Source organism: Rousettus aegyptiacus, unplaced genomic scaffold, assembly GCF_014176215.1.
Source record: "Rousettus aegyptiacus isolate mRouAeg1 unplaced genomic scaffold, mRouAeg1.p scaffold_m13_p_7, whole genome shotgun sequence".
Classification (NCBI taxonomy): Eukaryota; Metazoa; Chordata; class Mammalia; order Chiroptera; family Pteropodidae; genus Rousettus; species Rousettus aegyptiacus.
Genome location: NW_023416310.1, coordinates 24,961,044 through 24,984,709, shown reverse-complemented (window position 1 = coordinate 24,984,709; position 23,666 = coordinate 24,961,044). Strand labels below are relative to the sequence as shown.

Sequence of the window (23,666 nt, the reverse complement as noted above, 5' to 3'; positions counted from 1 at the left end):
TGGGAAAAGATAGAAAAGAAATCTATTTCAACAATAAAAGACACATAAAACGTTTAAAAGACTTGCTATAATTGGTATAGTCACTATAAAAAAGTTTAGAGGTTCCTCAAAAAATTAAAAATAGAACTACTTTATGACTCAGCCATTCCTCTTATGGGTATTTATTCAAAGAAAACCAAAACACTAATTCAAAAAGGTGTATGCACCCTTATGTTGACTACAGCACTATTTACAATAGCCAAGATGCGGGAGCCCATCAACACACAACTGATAAAGGAGATGTGGTGTGTGTGTGTGTGTGCACACACACACACACACACACACACACACAAAATGGAATATTACTCGGTCATAAGAAAAATGAAATCTTACCATTTGCAATGATATGGATGGACCTAGAGAGTATTCTGCTAAGTGAAATAAGTCAAAGACAAATACCACGATTTCACTTGTATGTGGAATCTAGAGAACAAAATAAACAAATAAAACAGAAACAGACTCATTTCACCCCTAACTAGGTCTACTGCTTATCCTCTTTCCACTATACCATTTTGCTTTCCTTTCCTAAGCCTAATGAAGCTTCTGTTGCTTAGAATGAATCTGTATTTTATAAATGTAATGGCTAACAAAAACAAAATTGAACGTGCACTATGATAAATGACCTCTTCACTGTTGCTTAACACAGCAAGAAAATGCTTGCTTGCTTCAGGGTTTATGGACTTTGATTTTCTCTGCTCATGAAATTCTTTTCTCCAGATAGCTACATATTTAACTCACTTCCTTTAGGTAGCGCAAATATCACTTTGTCAGAAATGTCTTCCCTAACCACTCTCTATACAATAGCAATTTACTCTCCTTTTTCCTTGCCAATATGCATCACCACTTGACATACTATGTATTTATTAAATGTTTTTTATATGGAGAATATAAGGTCCACTGAATTCAGACACTGTTAACTGCTGAATTTGGGTATCTAGGACCTGTCCTGACAAAATAAGCACTCAATAAATTTTTGTTAAATGAATGTTTAAAGTGTGTATCTGATAAAGAACAATAAAGAACATAACAGAGCTGTGATAGCTTTTAAAATGACAAGATTACTTATTTTTCTCTAATTTTGTAAATGATTTTACATTTTATACTTTTTGGTTATTTGAACAACTGTTTGGTTACCAAAGGATTTTGGACAGTATGTATTCCAATGTGACTTTTAAGTATTTTTCATCTGAAGCCATTTTTAGATGGGTAGCTAGGTGGCTAATAAGAAACAGTCATTTCCTTCTCCGATTCTAAGATATTACGACAAATATTCTTCCATCTAAATAGACCTGTAGTAAGCAGAAGTAAGAGTAAGATTTGGTTGACTGATGAGTTCCCTTTTCCTCTATTAAGCAGGGTTCTCTCCAGTAAGGATCTGAGTCATTTGGATTCTCAACAATGACCAATTAATTATGTGCCAGTTCTAAGGAGCACAAGTTTAAGATGCTACAAGGGAAAAATAATTTAAGATTATTCAAAACTGAAAAAAACCCCAAACAAACCAGTAACATGTAGTAATTTGAGGGCATTCAGGTTCTGCCCTAGAAATAAGAACATGTGACACTTATTTTCCATATTTAAAAACTGTCATATGTTTGATAACTTAATAGTTAAAGAAGAACTTACTGGCTGTACTCATTTTGCTTGTTAAAAATTTGTCAGATTATTATCTATTTTGCCTAATAGATAATTTTATAAAAGGTGCTTATAGTCCCCCAAGTTAGTTCACAAAACTTTCTAATCAATAACTTACCAAATAAATAGTATTGTACTAGAACCTAACTGCTACATCTAACAATAAATAGTCCTACAGGAAAAATGCAGTTTAACTTGATGTGTTGAGTCTTTATTTCTCTCATGATGAGAGCAGATCCACTATAACTAGGGAGAAAAGTAATGAAAGGGTTTAGACTTTTGGGATTTGAATGTAGATAAAGATCTAAGTAAGAGCCTCTTTTTAGTGGTATAACCTGTCCTTCCACCCACACCTAGCCTCAGAAATTGCCCAGTGTACATCCCATTACACCTCCCATTGCTTTTACTCATCCTTTCCTTCCTTCTGCCTAAGTGTTGATAAGAACATTCAGTTTTACAGCTCTTCTCCTACTCTGCTGTACCTGAAGGTCACAGGCCTTTGAGGTAAAGTTTTTCCTCCTACCACTCACCTAAATGTACCAAATGTAAAATGGCTTCTTCCCAAATCAAAGCAGATGGCTGGGAATAAGTCACACTTGCCATTGTTTAAAAAGAGCTAAAAGAAAACCCCAATAAGTCTTATTTTTAAGACTGTTCAAAAGTGACACATACATATTTTGGATTAATAAAGTGTATTTAAAAAATGTGTTGTGAAATGAATACCAATCACACTTTAAAAATATATCTACAATATCAAATAAAGATCATCTATTTAATAATCATCTTTCATCTTCCTCTACACATTTGAGTGCAAGGTTTTACAGCCACACTCATATATCGAATTTATTTCTGCCAGAATTATGTTTAAACATTTCATTATCTTTATTTTTGTAATAATATTTTGATGATTTATTATTATCTCAATTATAAATGAGAAAACGAAAGACTTAAGAGGGAAGAGTAACCTCAAGGTCACATAGCTAAGTAATAGTGAATTCAGTCTCTGCACTATGTTGCTTGCTACACATCTCTACAAGTAGATGAAGTCTTATGGACAACTCAAGTATAACTGTCCAAAATCAAACTCTTATTCTTTTCTATACATCTACTAGTCCTCAAATGTTCCTATTTGCTCAAGCTATCCTTCATAGATTCCCTATGTTCCTTATCTCTTTACCTCACTTATCTCCCAAACTATCCTCACCTACCCAACAGGCTGAAGCACAAAGGCTCTCCCTGAAGGTATATTCTAGCAATAAGAGCCTGCTGCAGACAGGCTATAGCTGATTAAAATGGCAAAAGAATAGACTCAAAATCCAAAAATAAGGCTAAATGCAAGCAACATTCGACATTAAATTCCAACATCTGGGACAATCTTTTTAAGTTAAAATTCTTGTAAACAGAATTTAACTTATTTTTCTATATCCTTTTTCAGCTTTTCTTTCTTCTTTCTTCCAAGACACAGGCTAAAGTCCTGCTTTGTGATGTTTCTGTAAGAAGAGTCACTCCTTTTAAAAACATGTGTTTACCTACATACCTGAATATTTTTGAAAACTGTCACCAATACAAACCACTCATTTACATACTAAACTTAAGTTCCTTTTGCCTTCCAAAGAATATACCACAATATGAGAAAGAGGCAGGCAGCTCTTTCTCATTTACCCAATACGGATTTTATAAAATTTAAGCTCTTTGGCAAAACATGTAATAATAATAATAACACCTTTTTATAGTTACAGTGTCTTCTATTTCAAAGTATTTTCATAAATATTATTTCATCCTTCAGTAGTCATGTGAAAGCTTCATAGTTATTATTCTCAGATTAGAAACCGCTCACATTGTCATTTTGCCTAGGTCACAAGGCTATTATCTAGAAAAGCCAGGACCAAACACTAAACACAGAGATTCTCCATTCACTGCTCTTTCCATACATATCACTACATCTATTTTTTAAAAAAGTTTTGATATACAGTAGTAAGGGTTGTTTTTGTAAATAAAATCTCATTTTTTCCTTAAAGTATCTCAACCATTACTTGATGTATACTTGATTATAAAAGAGGGGAAAAAATAAGATCAACTAAAGAAGAAAAATGCCAACTAAAATCAACTTCATTTAAAATTTCTATGTAAAAACAAATGATTCAAAGAAGATTATAAATATTTCTTTTCTTATTAAAACCAAAGGAAGAAATATCCATAGGTATCAATTTAAATCTCCAACAAAAATTTTAATCACATTGTTTATAATAGCCCAGAAAATAATTATGACAAATAGAAATGAACTGTAAAAAGCATGCACAGAAAGAACATGCTTTCCTCTAGACGGCATGCTTTAAATTTGCAAGCAATCCGAGGAGAATGTAAAACTAATGTATAAAACTTACTTACTTTGCAATTAAATTAAACACACATTTATAGAAAGTCTGCTCTCCTTCTTTTGGTCAGAACAAGCCAACAACAGCAAGTAGCCAGAAATTACAATTAATATAAAAAAAATTTAGGAGGAAATGGATTTGCTAGACTCATTATATTTCCAGTCTAAGCTTTAAGAAATGAGTGATTATTTGCAATGAAGTTGGCAAGACAGGAAACTGAGTTAAAATTTATCAATCTTTTAAATGGCTTTTCTAAGTACAACTTTTACTGTTTTTTAAAATGGGGAAATTCTGTTTAGTGTTTTATATCTTTTTGTAATAATGTATGTATTTCTACTGTTAACTCTGAATCTTCAGAACTCACAGAAATAAGATAAATTTTTAGAAAAGTATTTGGATTCACTAGTTCAAATTACCATATTTCCTTTAGTAGTATCAATAATGAAAAGCCAGATAAGAGATCCAGGAAGAAATTAACTTAGAAGGCGACCAACTGCGTAGCTTATTCTTACCTTGGCTGTTTTTTTCACGGGTTGACATTTTTGCTGGTTGAGACAAAAATGACATATCTTACAATAAAAACTGGGCATTTTCTTAAATGACTATAATAATGTACTTCTCTTTCATTACTATGAGCTAATAAAGTATACTGAATAAAAAAGTCAATATTCTTATCAATCAGCAAAAATTTAACTGAAGTAGAAAAGCAACATAAATATTTTTTTAAAAAAGTGTTTTTCATTTACCTTGATGGATGATGACATCTTTATGCCTACAAAAGAAATCAAAGACATTTATTTTATAATTTTATCTGGGTGACCATTAGAACTACCTAAAGTTGTAAAAGCTTCAATGTCGAGGCCATAACCCAGATAAAGCTCTAGAAGTGATTTTAAAAGCTTCAGCATTCTAACGTTTCTCACTAGTCTCAACTACTAATATATACTATTTTATAAAACAATGCATATTCCATGATTACATAAGTAGTGAAAGCACAGAAAGAACTTATGAAAGGAAAAATACTCAAGTCTTATGGGATCAATGAGCTTTATTATGTAAGTTAAGGAGCATTAACTCCTGGAAGACACCATCCTTCTTAGAACTCTTATAAGAAAAAAACACTTAGAAGATAAATTATAGTATGGATTAAAAAAAAAAAAAAAAAAGATTCAAACCAGGCATTTAATTGTACATGCAAACATGGCAGTCACATAATTAATTTTTAGTTTTAACTGAGAAAGTCTAGTACTTACTTGTCTGTATTTTTTATAACTCTTGATATTAATTTTGATGTTGAAACTGCTTTCAATAATTTATTACGACTATCATCTGAATTTTCCCATGAATTATGTGACTTTTCAGCCGTTGGTCGTTTTATGCTGCAAGAAACATATCAATTTCTTAAGAGAGAAATTCTGAGTGGCAGTGACATAAAACTGACAGTTTAAAGAGAACATAAAAGCAGCAATTAACATTTCCTTAAAGCTAATCCAGAAAAGGAAGGAAGGATTAGTTGAAAGGTTCTTCCTGGATGAGTGAAGGAGTTAAGCAAGGCTATTACTGTTTTACAATTTTCACTATTATTCACAAGATTCATTAGAACAAATATTATTTGATTAAAAAAAGTAATGCTTTAGTTTTTAATAGAAAAAAACCCATTTGCTTAAATCTCTAAGCAACACCATTTCTCATAATTTGTGATATTGTGTGAATCTGTGAAAAAAACCTATACTTTTTTGTGTCATTAAAAGGCTATTATTTTCATTTTTTATGTCATTATATATAGTACAAATGATAATTTCTAAGTAAATTGTGGGACTAAAACTCTTGTTTTTTACCTTTTAGAAACAATTTTACCCATGACCAGACTAATTCCATATATTTATAACGGAAATTTTTTGATTTATAAATGAGTTTTTGGCTGCATTGCTAACTATCCTACAACTCATCCAGTCTTCAAGACTTCTTGCAATAGTATATCCAAAGAGCAATTTAGAATGACAAGCACATTTCCAAGAGACCTTAAGAAGCTAGAAAAAAGATCTCGGACAAAGAAGATATCAAGTCAAATCAGAACCTTAAAGAGATTGATTATACCAAAAAAAAAAAAAGCCACCTTTAACCATACACATTCCAAAGTTGCATAACGTTAATGAACTACTTCCAAGAAAAACTCCATATGAGAACAGGCAGGAGAACTACAAACCATTTAGATAGCATAAGAATCTGCATGAAAAACACAGACAAAGCATTTTTTAATGTTAAACATGCATCAATGAAACGAAGAGTTGTTTTGTTTTCCCAAATTTCCATTAGAGATTTGAGACAAAATAGTAAACTGGTCAAATAAAAATATATTATAAATCTTTTAGGAATGGTTGTCATTTATTTTACTAAAATCCTACCCAGTTCTGGGAATGGTTTAATATTTTCCTAAGATTTCAAAGTGGAAGTATGGTGATAAAACATATCTATACCTAATCATCCAGCTGTAATCAGGCAAATTTTATTAAGCTGGTCTAATATTTGATTAAAAGGCAGCTGCAGCACTGAACTCTCAGCATGCAGGTTTAGATCCCCAATTTAGGCTCACATACATTGTTAGAATGTTTCTCCCTTCTCCCCCTCTCACAACTTTAAAATATTAATTATTACAGACACAGAGAGAAGCCCTCAAGCAAGCTTTTAGCATAGAAAAGACCAGGTGAAATGGATTCATTTATCTACTCAAGCAAGAACTTATCCTCCCAAAACCCAAAACTGAAAGTGAGATGCAGTCACAATGAAGAGCCATTTGTTGAGAGGGGCCCTTGCAAGTTGAAGGTTGTAATGATGCCAAAATACGGAGAGGATAATTACATATGGCAATTTTCTCCCCACGGCTATAAATTCATGCATAGTTATATATAAATTTTAAAAATTCTATACTTTATCATAAAAATATTGTTTTGGTTTTAGAGTAGGTTAGTTCTGCCTTCCTTTCATCAAACTGTTTATGATTTAGTTTTTTTCCCCCAGTTTTAACTGAGAAATTTTCACTTTAAATCTTCACCTCCCAATGTGCTAAAATACAGATTATAGCAACAAAACAGGGGGAAAAAAGCCATCAGGCTTTCTCTTGGACTCCACGGACAGCCAACTTTTTCTCACAGAATTTAGGTATCATTACAACTGTTTCCTAGCTCTGTACTTGGGGGCAGTTAAAACCTTTTGGTGGGAGTAGAATTCTTGCTTTCTTGAGTTTGTCTGTGTATTTGGAGAGGCTGTGAAGAGGGCTGGGGAGAAGGTGATGCTCGAATTTGTGGACTTTGATCATTAGAATGAGATTCCTCTTTTTTTTCTCTCTGTCCTTGTGGTTTTTCTTTCTTTTTTTCTGTACCACTGTAAAATAAAGTATAACATGGAACAACATATATTTCAATAAATAAAAAAGATAATATCAAATGATGGAAAAAGTAATTATATAATTCAGAAATCCTAAATCATAAAGCTAATACAACTTGTACTGTTCTCATTCAATAATAAAAACATTTCTCTGAAAATTCTGGAAGCTGTTAAAATCTTCATTGAAGAATTTAGGAGAATCCTAAGGTAAATGCATTTATGAAGATTGCCCCTATGAACCAAAATAATTTCTAAGGCAGGGGTCCCCGACCCCGGGACCGCGGACCAGACCGGTACTGGTCTGAAGTCTGTTATGAACAGGCCTCACAACAGAGGGTGAGCGGCTTGTGTGTGTGGGGGGGGGGGGGCCGGGGGGGAGGGGGACGGTGCGAGCGAAGCTACATTAGTATTTGCAGCCGCACCATAGCACATAGCCATCTCAGCTCCACTTCAGATCATCAAGCATTAGATTCTCATAGAAGCACTGCTCTCTGGTGCCAAAAAGGTTGGGGACCTCTACTCTCAGGCATTTGCCATCTTGGTGGATTTGGGGGAACAGCAGATCTCTTACTGACCTCAATTACCCAAATCAGAGCATTAGTGAAACTTTCCATTATATCTGTTAAACATACTGACACCCAAAGCACACTGAATGCTCATGTTTAGTAAGTTGTTCTCTAATTCCTGTTTCTTCTATATATTTCTGCTCCCACCAGTTGAGTATTAAACTTACCAAGAGTCAACTGTGTTTTCTTCCCTGAATCTGTTTCCGCCAGTTGTACTTGTTATTTTTAAGTTAATTAAATACAAAGAAAACTGACAAAACATACATAGAAAAGAGAATTGTAATTTCTATGACAACTCAGTTGAATGCTCTGGAAAGACTCCATTAAAATGAATTACTAAAAGAAAATACTGTTAAATTTTGTGTACATGATACGATTATATAAAAGGTTGAGGGGAAAAAATCAAAGAGAAAGACACAGATTTTAATTCATATTGTGCGTTTTAAATTTCTTACTCTTTTAAAAAATGAAAGTAAAAACTATTAAAAAATGATTTTCTGGGTGTATTTTATGCAAGACAGTCAGCAGGAATCTAATCAGGGACCATACTTAGAAAGAAGGAGTTGAGAGGTTCATTCAAATTGACAAATGAATATATGTGAACATATTTTATATTAAAACAAAATACTTAAAATATTTATGTATAAATTCTTGGGATTCTGCGCTTCGACTCTTGATTAATGAAGCATGTGCCATTCCCAAACACACTGGATAAGAATCTTTATATTGCACAAACACTTTTGACAATACTACAAAGCAGAAAGAATTAAGACTTGAATTCCGGAGTTGAAAAGGTAGAAAACTACTAATTGTCTATACTTCTTAATCAAAGGACATTTTGTAATCTGATTAAAAGGTACATAAATCTACAAGGAAGTATGTTTAAGAACATTTTAAACAAATACACATAGTATACATACAATTTATATTATAATAGCTTATAATAGCTTATAATGTTAAAATATAATTTTGACAGTGATGTTTCTTAATTTGATTCAGTTCTGATACCTTCAGACTGGCCCTTGACTGTCTATTCATGTTCAATTTTTTAAAGTATGTACCAAGAAATACAATTCTTCCTCAAAAATATCAGGTTAACTTCGAAATTTATAGCAGTTAAATTACTTCTTGTTGTTCTTCAAACTACCCTGAATGCATAGGTCACTAGTCTTATGTGGGCTCAGAATAACCTAAAAGAGTTTCCTCCTGGGGTAAAAGCAAACTACTACAGAGACCCTCCATCATAAAATAACAAAATCAGTTGGTTTCAGACTGCTGGCGGGGTCACTATCATGCATAATATTGATCAGTGCACAGAACTACAGCTATGTAAGAAAATGGTCTGAATCCAAACTGTTACTGGAAGTTGATTAAAAATTGTATTAAAAATTTCCACCAAGCATTTGTTTTCTTATAATTTGCCCTTTTTTTTTTTCACTGAAAAGTGGAGCACAGGTAATAAATTTTCGCATACCTTGGAGGAAAAAGTCTAGATCCTATAATGAAAATAACTTCAAGGACTGAATTCTAGTAGGGGTTTTTCTTCACCGTTTCTGTGGCTAAATGTTTGGTTAACATCTATAAATCCACATTGATAAATAATTCAGTCACTGGCATTAGTTTATTGAGGCAATCATTTTCCATCAGTACATTTTAAATATTATTCTATTACTTAAGGTCCTCAATCATTCTTTGAAGAAAACAGTTATAAGATTATGCAGTTGATCTCTTGTGGTCTCTCCAACTCCATAATGGAATAATTTGCTAGGAATTACACTAAAACAATTTTGCTTAAACAGAAGATTAAATTAATTAATTGATAAAAAGAACATATAGGATGTAAATCTGTAATCCACAGAAATTTTTATATTACAGTATTTTCACTGCCTTCCTGCCCTTCATCCCAACACACATACATATAGCACAGTACTATATTTTGAATTAAGCCTTAATTTTACAGTCATGGTTAAAGAATCAAAGTCATAGTAGTGTTTAACCCCCCACTAATGTAGATGTATATCAAAGATTATATTTCTTCTTTAAAAATGCTGTATCAGAGAATCACAAATACAATAATTTCACTTTTATGCGGAATTCAAAAAAAGAAAAAACAAAATAAAAACAAGACTCACAGAAAATAATCTGATGGGTCCTAGAAGGGAGAAGGGTGGGAAGTTGGGTGAAAAAGGTGAAGGGGACTAAAAGGTACAACTTCCAGTTACAAAATAAATCACAGGGATATAATGTACAGCATAGGGAATATAGTCAATAATGTCATAATAATAACTTTGTACAGTCACAGATGGTTCCTAGACTTAATGTGGTGTTCATGTTCTACGGTATATAAATATCAAATCACTATATTGTACATCTGAAACTAATATAGTATGTCAACTACACTACTTTAATAAATAAGCAAACAAGCATGCTATATCAAATATACCACTTATGATGGAAATTCACTTATGTAATTTCATTAAATATAGTCATGCTTATCTCATCAACAAATGCTTGTTAAAAAGAAACAAAACCAGGAAATGAAACTGCTTTCTTTAGTTAACAAACCAAAAGCTGCCTCACACAACTCAATAGGTATGATGAACGTAAACTGTGTGAGTATAGGCTGAATGTGTCTATATTCGAAGTTAAAGAATTCAAAGGACATGCTCACTTGAATTCCATAAACTCTATTTCCTATTTATTTCAAAAGGAGACTGAGTTATCACATTCAGACAATTTTATAATGATGCACCCTGCCCATGGATACCTTTTAGCAGCAGATGAAAGAGTTTCTTTTCTTGCAATTGAGACAGATGTGGTATGAGTTGGTTTTCTGTTCGCACCACTTCCATTGGTTATACAGGACATGGAAATAGCTTCTCGAATGCCTGGTTGGCCTAAAAATGGTTAAGAAAAAAATTTTACATCTAACTTCAAAATATTTCCTAAATATTGGAATTTAAAAAATTAAGCCCATCGGTGTTTGGAACTAGTAAGCAAATTGCTCTCCATGACATACAGCATACAAAATTATTGTCTCAAAATTGAATCTCATGAAAACAGACATATAGAGAAGTTAAGTAGCTTAACAGTAGCCAGACTCATTCTTTACCTAAATGATTCGCTTTCCACACAAAGCAGCTTTAAAGCACGATTCAAAGTCGTACTTCAAATTAAACCACAAATCCCCATGTCACTGATTTTCAGAAATAGCTCAAGTTCTGTTGAAATTTAATTTGTAATCCAGAAATCATAAATGTTAAATCTTAGCATGTTATCCTATATTAGTAAACCGTAAGTACACAAAGTAACCTCTGTTTTCTTAATTTATACATTAGAAGGACTGCAATAAATATGTGATGGGTATGTTGGAGTGGTCAGGAAGGTTCAAAGTCACAAGATACAACAGCCACATCTACTCAAGGGGCAAGTTTATTTAAAGATTTAAGCAATAGAGAAGTTTTGAATTTTTGGACTCAAGTTTTCTCATACGCACACAAGAAAATCTAACTTTTAAATTTGGCCAATCTCATGTTTGTTTATCTTTATAAAAGCATCAAGTAACACTTTTATGAACAGAGCCTAAAATATCTGGCATCCTAGAGTGTTTCAAACATGATTTTTAACATGAATAAGTAAAACTGGGGGCCACCTGTATCATAATCATCTAAAAAGCTCTTTAATATAGAGATTCCTAGAACCTACTTGAGACTGAATGACTGAGGAGAAAGGACGGGGGAAACCTACTGTACTTTTTCTTTTTTTAAACTTCCTAGGAAAATTTCCACATATTATAAAGCACAATACTCCTCCCACCCCTGATTATGCTAATATCACTGGTCATCAGATGTAGTACTAGTCCACCAAACAGGTGACTTCCTGTTGTATTACATCTTAAAAAAAAATTGTCTTAAAATACTCATAACATAAAAAACTTACCGGTTTAACCACTTAAAAAGGTACAATTCAGTGGCATTCAAAATGTTCGCAATGTTGTGCAACCATCACCATTATTCAGTTCCAGAACATTTTCAGCATCCTGAACAGAAACCCTGTCTGTACTCATTATGCAGTCACTACTCTCCACTCCTTCCTTCCTCCCCACAGCCCTCGTCAACCATTAATCTGCACTAATCTATACATTTGCCTATTCCAAATATTTTACATACGAAATATTCTCTTTTGTGTTTGGCTTCTTTCACTTAGTACAATGTTTTTAAGGTTAATCCATGTGTCAGCATGTATGGATACTTTATTCTTTTTATGGTTGAATTATATAAATATATTACATTCTGTTTATTCATCTATTGATGGACAATTGGTTGTTTCCACCTTTCGACTATTTGCACACGAGCTTTCATTTGAGTATCTCTGTCAATTCTTTTGGGTATGTAACTAGGAGAACTGCTGGGTCACACGGTTATTTTATGCTTAACTTATTGAGGAACCAATAAACAGCAGCTGCACTATTTTACAATACCACCAGCAATGTATTACAGCTCCAGTTTCGCCACATCCTTGCCAACATTTATTTTTGTTATTAAAACAAACAAACAAACAAACAAAACTTATAGTCACCTCAGTGAGCATTAAGTGCTATCTCACTGTGATGTTTGATTTGCATTTTCCTAATGATGAGACTCTTTTACTGGATTTGTTAGCCATTTATTCTCTTTGGAGAAATATCTATTCAAGTCCTTTGCCCATTTTTTAATAGGACTATAGGATGGAAATTATTAAGTCTTCCTTCTTTCTTTCTTAGTCATTCTAGCTAAAGGTTTGTCAAAGTTTGTTGATCTAGTAAAAACTTTTGGTTTCATTAATTCTTTATTCATCTCTTCATTTATCTCTAATCTTTATATTTTCTTCCTTCTGCTAGCTTTGTGTTGTATTTTTTTTTCCTTTTTCTATTTCCTTAAGGTTAGATTATTAATTTGAAATATTCGTTTTTTTTGTTTGTTTGGTTTTTTTAACACAGGCACATACTGCTTTTGCTGTACCAACAGCTGGTTTTTGAAAAAAAAAAAAAAAACTTTTATTATACACAAAAAACCATTAGCCACTGCAAAAAAAAAAAAAAAAAAACATACAGTCTGCAATCCACTTCCCATGCTCTCTTCCAGTGTCCCAAACCTCATCTCAAAAGAGCTCAATTACACCCATTAGGATAGCTATTATCTTCGACAACAACAACAACAACAAAAACCAACCCCACAACTCCTCCCCCAATAATACATGTTGGCAAGGGTATGGAGAAACTGGAATCCTTGTGTATTTCTGCTAAGAATGTAAAACATTGCAGGTGCTGTGGAAAACAGTATTAGCTGTTCCTTAAAAACTAAACATGAAATTACCATATGATCTAACAATTCCACTTTTAGGTATATTATATATTTCGAAAAGAAATGAAAGCAAGGAGTGGAGGTTATTTGTACACTCATGTTCATAGCAGCATTATTCACCAAAGCCAAAAGATGAAAACCACCCAATGTCCACTGATAGACAAATGGACAACCAAACGTGGTTATGTACATATGATGGAAATATTATTCAGCTTAAAAAAAAAACTAAATAAAGTTGTGAAACATACTATAACATGGACAGACCTTAAAGACATTATTCTAAGTGAAATAAGTCAGACACAAAAGGACAAATATGGTATGATTTCAATTATACCAAGTACCTAGAACAGTCAAATTCACAGAAATGGAAAACAGAATGGTGGTTGCTAGGGAAGGGAAAGGGCAAATGTGGAGTTATTGTTTAATGGGTACAGAGTTTCAGTTTGGGAAGATGAAGGAGTTCTGAAGATAGATGGTGGTTGTACAATATGAATGTATTTAATGCCACTGAACCATACATGTATAAATAGTTAAAGTGGTAAATTTTGTGTTATGTATACTTTACCACAATAGAAGTTTAAAAAAATCAACACATCACCAATGTTTCCAAGTCCTGCAGTTTATTGTTTAATTCTTCAAATGCTTTCAAGTTTTCTACAGAAGGATTGTTCATCTTCACTATTAGATGGCAGTGTATGTCTCACAGTTTTGATCACTCTAAGACCCTCTATTCTCATGCTAGATATTTACTCCAAAAAGACATCTTTTAACATCTTGGTCCTTCAAGGGCTATATACAATGACTTTCTTTTTATTATTGAACATAAAGGTTTCCAACTACTGAGCCAGTTATGAAGTTTACTCAATAACATAGTAACTATGCAAAAATAAAGTGTTTGTGCAATTACTTGAATATTTTATTCTGATTAAGGTCACAATTTGCATTAAGAGTATTAAGTCTTCTGTGACTCATTTGGAGTTTAATAACCTGTGGCTCTTCCATTCTCTAAACACCAACAAATTACCGGCACTGTTCAAAACATATGTACATATTTCTTTATATATGTATAATTCGTGAATACATAATCTCTAACTTTCCCATGTCATTGAATTGTTTCAGTTGTGTTTAAATTTTCTGCATTCTCTTGAATGTCATATAAAAAATAACTACCATCCTTTTACCAATACCTCAAATGGCATATTGACCTCAACTTACTATGTCTGGAAATTACGAACCTAAATTAACCTATATTGATAGTGATGTGATTGATACTGTTGTTATTCCTTCCTCAGCAACTTCAATGTTATGGTGAAATTTTAGTTATTAATTAAGAAATATACTTTTCTGAACTTTAATATATTCTGCAAACTGAGCCATTCTATAACCCTTAACTGAACATTACTTAAAGTGCTACAATGCAGAAAAATTTAAAAACTGATCAACTAAAACTTTGCAGAAGTCTTCCCTTCCCATCCTGTTCAAATTACACTATCCTGTAAGAATTGCTGTCAAGTTTATAATTAAAGGAATACAAAGGAACTTATTCAGCCATTATCAGAAGCAAAACCTTGGTTCTGACTTTTGAAAAATGTAAATATACTGCCATTAGAGATGAAGTCTATGTGTACTCCTCTCTGAACATATCCCCCTTCCTCCCTCCTGGAAGTTACCGTTTAGTTAGGGGGCTTCTAATTTGCAATAATAAAATCACCACACATAGCAAAACTTTCTGAGTACTGCTTAGCTACAACAAGCAGAGAGTTATAGCCATTGAAGAGAAAGAATCTGAAAAATGGTTATAAGAGGGTAAAGAAAGAATAGTTGGTGAAACAAGGTTTTTTCAGAAACAGGTTGGGGGTGGGCCTTAGCAGTCCTAAGGAAAGACTGGTCTTTACCAAAGATGTAAGGGTGGGTTGGGATGAGATGAGCACTGATTCCTTGCATCAATTACAAGGTAAATTGCATCTAATTACCCCTATAAATCAAATGCTTATAAACCAAATGCTTCTGTCTCTCTCCTCTAAGCCCCAAATTCTGTGGTTCCTCTTCCTGTGTCTCTGAATTGATCTCCATCTTTCCATTCTGCATGACCAAGGCTTACCCTTCATTCATAACCTTGCCTTGCTTCTATCCAACTGTCAGATTTATCTTTCTGAGACATAGATCTGATCATGTATTTCCTTAAGTTAAAGCTTTGATGAGAATAAGAAAAACAGAAACCTACATTAATATGGTAGAACTGCAGGTCATTTTTTCTTTTCAAAACTCCTTCAATGTTGTTAAATTACTTGTGTAATATTAAAAATTTGAATATTTAAAAGATTAAATCAAACCACCTTGGTAATTCTTGTAGAACTTAAGTTCATTATCTCACTCAATGCTCATTATCTGATCCTGACTCATCTTTACACCTCTGTTGTGCTTCTGTTTATGTTCTTTGTTTAAGACCAATCTTGCCTTCTTACTGCCAAGGTCCACTTCGACCTGCTTCTGAAGGAAATCTGGTTTTGCTGATTATTCTTTTTCATCTTTTAACCTGTTTTGGTCAACTTGGGCTGCTATAAAAAATTATCAGAGGCTGAGTGGCTTAAACTACAAACATTTATTTCTCACAGTTCTGAAGACAAAGTCTAAGATCAAGATGGCAGCAGACTGAGTTCTGATGAAGACTCCATTCCTGGTTTACAGATGGCTGTCTTCTGGTGGTACCCTTAAAATGGGGTAGGGGTGAGGGGCAGTGCTAGTTCTCTTCTTCTTTATTAGGACACTTAATTCCATGGCAGGGGCTCCACCCTCATGACCCAATTACTTCCCAAAGGCCCCAACTCCAACTACCACCACCTCAGGGATTAGGGTTTTAAATACAAATGGTAGATTCCATAGGATAACCCATTTTCAAACTTTCTCCTTGATGCCTCTTTTCCCTTGGCATATGAGAAAACATATGCTTACAGATCTACCTTATATATCCATACTCAAAAAAACTCCTTGATCCCATCTTCCCTCTAACTACACCTTCTTTGCCCCATGTGTACCCCGCCTCCCACTGCCGTCCCAAGTCTAATATTTAGAAAAGACCTAGTGATCTAAATTTTCCTACCTGCACCTCAACCTTCTGCAGTCTATCATCTAACTATTTCACAGAAATTTTTCTTGCCAAGATCACCAATGGCATTCAATGAATGCTTTTCAGTCCTCATCTTGCTCAACTTTTCTTCAGCATCTAATACTGCCAATCATTTAGGCAAAGACAATATCCTTAGCTTCTAGGACAATGCCCTTGCTTGAATATCTTCTTAGCTCTCTGATCATTTCTTCTCACATTCGTTAGATCTTCTTTTCTTGGCTCAGATTTTATATCTTGGCTCTTCAGATATCTTGATACCATCATATCCTTCTCATGATTTTTTTTATCTGTTATTGAACATCTCCCCATGAACTTTGTCCCTCCTCCCACCAAACAAAACTGCTACTCTACAATATACCTTACTCATGGTGAAAGACATTACCACCCATTCACTGTACAAACTAGAAAACATAAAATCGGCTTTGATTTCATTTCCTTACCACCAAATTCAAAGGTGACTAAGTCCTTTGATGCTTCTATGACTTATTTTTCCCCAGTTTTACTGAGATATAGCATACAGTAAGTTGCACATACATAACATGTTCAATTTACTGCATTTTGACATACATGCCTGTCAAAGAATCACCACAATCAAGATAGTGAACACAGACAACATTCTCAAAAGTTTCCTTGTATCCTTCTGTAATTCATCTCTCCCTCTTTAACTCTTGCTCCCAAGCAACCACTCATCTACTTCCTATCACTATAAATTAGTTTTGCATTTTCTAGAATTTTATATAAATGGAATCGTACAACATATATCTTTTTTGTCTCACTTTTAAAATTCAGCATAATTATTTTGAGATTCATCTGAGCTGAAATGTGCAGCAACAGATTATTCCTTTTTACAGTCCAACACTATCTCAGTATACAGACATACCGCAATGTTTTTATTCACTTACCTGTCGATACTTCAGTTGTTTCCACGTTTTTACTATTAAAAATAAAGCTAGAATGAGCCTGAGTGTACAAGTCTTTGTGTGGACATATGCTTTGATTTCTTAAAGGTAAATACTCGGGTTGTATAGTAGGTCAATGTTTAAATTTTAAGAATCTTCCAAGTTGTTTTCCAAAGCAGTCATATTATTTTACATTCTCACCTGCACTGTATGAGTTTCTAATTGCTCCACATCCCTGAAAGTACTTGGGATGACCGATCTTTTTAATTTTAGCCATCCTGGAGAGCATGTAGTGGCATCTCATTGTGGTTTCAGTTCATATTTCCTTAGAGTCTAAAGGTATTAAATATTTTTTCCTGTTTCGTAGCTAGCCTTTTTATTTTCAAAACAGCTTTGGAAGAACTTTTGATAAAGTTCAATTAATTGACTTTTATTATTTGTACTTGTTTGTGTCCTATTTAAGACACCTTAGTCAAACCCAAGGTCTCTAAGATTTTCTCCTGTATTTTCTTACAGAATTTTTATGGTTCTAGCCCTTACATTGATGTCTACAACCCATTTGAACTTAATTTTCTGTATACAGTACAGAATAAAAGTCGACGTGGTTTTGTTTTTTGAGCATATGACTAAAATCTTGAATTTAATTTTTCCTCCCTCTTCTTTCTTACACCAAGACTTTTGCATCTGGCTCTTCTGCTTGGAGAGTTCTTCATCTGGAAGGCTATCCTCAACTTTTAAATTTCAGCTCAATATCATTTCCTAAAAGGCGGCTTTTATGATCACCTTATCTAACATACCCCTATTAGTTTACTCTCTCACTAACCCAACTTTACTTTCTTTGCAGTCCTTATCACCATTTATAATGATCTGTAACTCTATCTCGAAACCTTATTTCTTTTGTGATTCTTATATGTATTCCTCATGCTTGGTACCGTGCTTGACATATAGAAAGCACTTAATCAATATCTAAATGACTAAATGGATGGCATTTTCACCACTACTGCCTCAAATTCCTCTTCTGGATTATGTTCGATTTATCTCTATACCCCCTTCTTACAGTGTTATCCTGCTCTTAAGGCATTCTCTACATGGTTCCAGAATGACCTTTATAAAACATGCTGTATGTCTTTGAATTCGAAGTGTATTGTGCACCACTATCTTGAATGCCACTACAAAGAAATATTGCCTATGAGAACTATAAGACACAATCAATTGTAAGATGCACTGCAGTTTTCAGAGATATTAAAATGCAAGTAATACAGTCATCTTAGAATTATTGGATTACTGTAAATCTACCTGTCACTCCTCAGTTTAAAATTCTTTAATGGCTCTCCAGTGCCCTCAGGTTAAAAATTATACTCCTTACCAAAGCATAAGAAAACCTTTCACTATAGGCCCTATCTAACCAGTCTAAGCTCATTTCTTAACATTCCCAACCTCACACCTAATGCTTCAGTTTATTCTGAACTCCTAAACTATGTACTTTTACTCCTCTGTGCTTCTGTATCTGGACAGTCCTTCTCTCTGGCATATGCTTATCATCCCTGCTTGCCTAAATTAACACATATTTATCATCCCTCTACCCATCAAATATTTATTCAGAGCCTATTATGAGCCCAGCCTTGTGTTTTACAAAAGAGTATAAGACAGGCCACTGGCATCTAGGAGCGCGAAATCTTGCAAAAGAGTCACTGGCAAAAACACAAAAACACGTGATAAGTATAGTAACAGTGATATGAACAGAGTATCCTGGATATATAAAGAGAAGAAGATACATAACTCTGTAAGGATGATTAGGGACACAGAGCTCAAGAAAGGCTTCCTAAAAGAAATGCAGAACTAAGCCCTAAAGGATAAGCAAGAGACAGCCAGGTAAAAGGGAGGTAATAAGGTACTGGGATCTAATTCCAGTATTTGTAAAGGAACAGAAAGAATATAAAAGCAAAGTGGGGTGTGTATGTGGGTGTAGCATAGGTGGGGGTAGGCGTAGACAAAAAGCTCTTTATGTGGTGAGAACGGAGAATAAGAAAGGACAGAGTCCAAATGCGAGAGGTGAGTCCAGATGGGAGAGGTAAATAGGAGTTAGATAATGGAGACCTTATCTGTTAGAAGGCAGAGACCACTATGGGGTTTAAGCTGAAAAAAAGACTTGGGTCAATTTACATTTTAGAGAAAATGCTCTAGAGGATACCTGAAGAGCAGATTTCAGGGCAATGGTCTAAGCTTAAGATGAGGGGATCTGAAACAAAGCTAGGTAGCATGAATGGAAAGGAGGTAGATTTAAGAAATGTTTAGGGCTTAAATGATGATGAAGCCAGTTTAGAGACATTTTACATTTATGAATTCTGAAGGACACACAAGCAGAACAATATAGTAAGTAGACAGACAATTCTGAAATGTTGAAGTCTAGATATAGATAACAATTTGGAAACTGCCAACAGTAAGTGGTTGTTTAGACCATGAAGGTAGATGAGTGCTAACGTCACTTCCTGCAAGGAACCTCCAACTCCAATCTGAGTTAGATATTTATCCTAGGTGTTCCCGCGGCACCCTAAATTTACCTTTTTAATACTAATTATCACATAATTTGTACTCATTATCTGTTTTCTCACTTCACCTCAAGTCCTTTAGGGGCAAATGCAGTGTCTTTTATTTCTTTAATCTCCAGGATTTAAAACTGCCTAGTATGAAGTAATATTAATTATCAAGCACTTGCTATGTGCTAGGTATCATTCTAAATACCTTACAATTGTTACATCTTTTAACCTTCACCATAATCCTAAAAGGGATTGACTATTATCCCAATTTTGCTGATGAAGGAACTAAAGCCTACAGAGATTATTAACAGGCTCAAGGTTATATTGTAGTAGGCAGTAAAACCAAGATTTGAGTCCAGGAAGAAGGAATGGTAAAGTAAGTAGAAAGGAATAATTCTGCCTAGTGGAAAGTGACATTTTGAGCTGCGCCAGGATAAAAGATAGGAATTTATCAGAAGGAGTAGGGAGAAAGGAAATATCTAAGCAGATAATAGCAATAAATCATCAAAGTCCCCAGAAACTTATATAAATAGCAAGGAAAGACCAGAAGATTTTTACAGTCACTTTCAATCCAACAGTTTAATTTGAGGTAACTCTCAGTAGTGGGAATCCTTAGTATTTGGATAAAAGAGAGAATGCTCTCCCAAGGTACAGGCAATGAGTTAAGAAAAGTGGAGGCAGAAAAAAAAGAAACTGTGACTGATGGTTTATTTTTCAATTAAGAAGTTTAAACTGTGAGCTCTGAAATGTAGAATACTGGAAATTTAACTGGATGAAAGGAACATAAAGATGATTATTACAGTTATACAAATTCATGTCTAAAATGCCTCATTAGCTATATACATAAGTGTGTGTATGTATACATGTGTGTATATCTACAGCCTTCTCTCCCAATGCTTAGGCATTGTAAACTCTGAACCATAACCCTCTCAAAGATTAGCCTGCAAGACTAGAAGCAACAATGACCTCTAAAGTAGTTTTATTTTGGAGCAGCAACCCTGCTGACATAAGAGAAATTTAGGCTAAAAGTCTATAAACCAGGAAAGTACCAATTTAGTTTTAATCACAGTGAAAACCATCATAATCCCAGGGTTGAAGGCCGACAATTATTTTCATACTTTATCTTACATGAGAATACTAATCATATGGTTTATATTCCTTGATGATAATCTTAAAATGGATGATCTTTCTAATACCTTAGCCTGACAGTTCATAAATATTAATGAATTTCACTGTACTCTAAAACTTACACAATAAAGTTATTACTAGGAACTGTTGCATATTCAAACTCTCAAAATCTGAAATCCTTGCTACCCTCTTCCCTATTATCCTCTTATTCTTGCATACATCCCAATCTTTCTCTCTAAAGCGGTAATTTTTTTTTTAAAACCACAACTTTTTATTTCTATAATTTTCTTCAGCCCACGTTACATCATTCCAAGCTATGTTGGTAAGAAACTGTCCCTGCCTTCAAATAGTTTATAATCTAGCAGGAACAACAAATATACCAAGAGACATACAAAACATTTTAAAATAATTCTAGGAAGACACAAAAAATGGAAAGATGATTATCAGGAAGTAATTTGAGGCCTTAAAGAATGAAAAAAATTTTGACTAGGAGAAGGGTAAAAGTGGCTCATGGAGAAAGAACCCTAGCTGATAACTCAAAATCTTTTAATCTCAAATTCCCTATTACATGCCCCACAGCTCTAGATACAGACTTCTTCTGTTCTGTTTTCAAATTCTCTGCCTTTTTTTTTCTTTCAATCTCTGTCAATTATTTTGCTTCATTCTTTGAGAAGACTGAGGACTACGTACACTCCTTGAAAGAAATTTTTTTTCATTTAGAATTTTATCTGTATACTTCTCCATTCCTCTAGTCTCCCAGGAAGGTGTTCTGAGCACTTTACTTCAAGATCACTCATTTTTTAAAGGTATGTTTTGAGTAGAAATAACCAAAGAATGATTTGGCTCTTATAAAGAAATGGAATTCTATAAATGGCAATTTCTGCCAGATCTGAGGTTCTATCTACTCATATACTTCTGTTTATAAAGAGCAACTTAGAAGTCTTTGATCTGTTGTCAAAATAATAAAAGACTCTCCTCCTCTACAACAATTATGAGTCATCTTAGCCCAAGGGCCTCACCAAGGAAATTTATACCTTCCACGTGATTAATATAATTTACTTATAGAAAACCTATGGCAAACCCTGTCTTCTCTCAAATGATACAGATCTGTGCCCACATACACTATCCCAGATTCCAAATAATTAGAAATGTTTCTTATGGAGAACTGACATCTCCACATTTCAATTTTGCCTCTGGGTTCTCTCATTTCTCAAGTGGCGGTTATAACGTTTGATACTTTTGGTTTACCGGCAGTTTCCTGGTTCAAAATGACTGATTCCTACCGTCAGATAAATCTGACTCCTTTGTGTACTAACAGCTTGTCTTCACATAAGCCACTGGTTTGTAATCTCAAATTACATTCATTCATTTGGTCACCCCAAAAAGTCGTAATAGGTTTCCCAGGCACCAGCTGTGACATGATTTGTCTTCCTAACAGTTAAAACTGCCAAAGTGTTCCCTGGGCCTTCAATTTTGCTCCAAAGTACAGGTAATTTTTTTTTCTTTTGGCAAAGAGTCAGTTGCAACTGGTGCATATATTATGAACATATGCCGTCAAAAGGAAAGAATTCTGACAGAAGAAACGGTATATGAGAAATTTATATAACTGGCACCTTAAAAACTATCAGGAAAATAGGAAAAATTCTCCAACAGAAGAGAAGGTAAATGAGAAATTTAAATGACTGGCACCTTAAAAAATTATTGGGAAAACTTTCTACCTTAGTTAAGTTTCTGGCAAATATACTCAAGAAAAAATGAGACTTAGCTTTTAATAGTACCCCCTTACTTGCAGTTTCACTTTCCAAGGTTTCAGCAACCCATAGTCAACCGTGGTCCAAAAATATTAAATGAAAAATTCCAGAAATAAACAAGTCTTAAGTTTTAAATTACATGCTATTCGGAGCACCTTACTTCATCTCATTACAAAAGCACTGTAACATCTCACATCATCACAAAATGAAAGGTGACTACAGTACAGTAAGATATTGTGGGAGAGAAAGCCCACATTCATGTAACTTTTATTACAATATGTTTTTATAATTGTTCTATTTTATTATTGTTATACTCTCTTACTTGTATGTATGTATGTATGTATGTATGTATGTATGTATGTATAGAAAAAAAACAATATATGTAGGGTTCAATATTATCTGCAATTCAGTTATCCACTGGGGGTCTTGGAACACATGTGCTGTGCGTTAGCGGGACCACTCTCCTTCTGGTACACTGGAGAGAATAAACTAAAAGAAGAGAACTAAAAATATTAAAATGACTAGTTAGGCATGTTTCTGATTGTGGTATTTACTGAATGGCACTATTACTATGAAGTGACATAGTAGAATGTCATTAGCACTAGCATACACGTCATTAACATTTAGTTTTAGCCATACCTGAAACCAAGCCACCATTTAGCAAAACTTTATAACAGTTGTCTTCATCAATAAGGAAATTGACTTATATTTTTAACCAGTTTTATAAAAAGGTTCCACCCTATTTATCCATAGGGATTTAGCCTTACCTCAAAAGAAAAATCCTCTAGAAAATGCGGATACCTTAAAAAGGTGACAGCGATTCTTATCCTATCAGTAGATTATGTGAAACTGAATACTATAAATTCTAATATCCCAGGAGACT

At 33.8% G+C, this 23,666-nt stretch overlaps 1 protein-coding gene across 5 annotated transcripts in view; it reads right to left on the bottom strand.

Moving 5' to 3' along the window:
- EML4 (EMAP like 4) overlaps positions 1-23,666 on the bottom strand; it is a 130,172-nt gene that overhangs the window by 48,229 nt on the left and 58,277 nt on the right. For 2 of the 5 annotated variants that reach the window (XM_016142247.2, XM_036224762.1), the window contains exons 3-7: positions 10,767-10,896; positions 7,257-7,430; positions 5,303-5,428; positions 4,796-4,821; positions 4,562-4,594 (exon numbers count right to left, since the gene is read on the bottom strand). In XM_016142247.2, coding sequence (XP_015997733.2) covers positions 4,562-4,594; positions 4,796-4,821; positions 5,303-5,428; positions 7,257-7,430; positions 10,767-10,896 — 489 coding nt within the window. The remainder of the gene's footprint in view (positions 1-4,561; positions 4,595-4,795; positions 4,822-5,302; positions 5,429-7,256; positions 7,431-10,766; positions 10,897-23,666) is intronic. The other 3 variants (XM_036224760.1, XM_036224759.1, XM_036224761.1) reach the window with 3 other exon arrangements.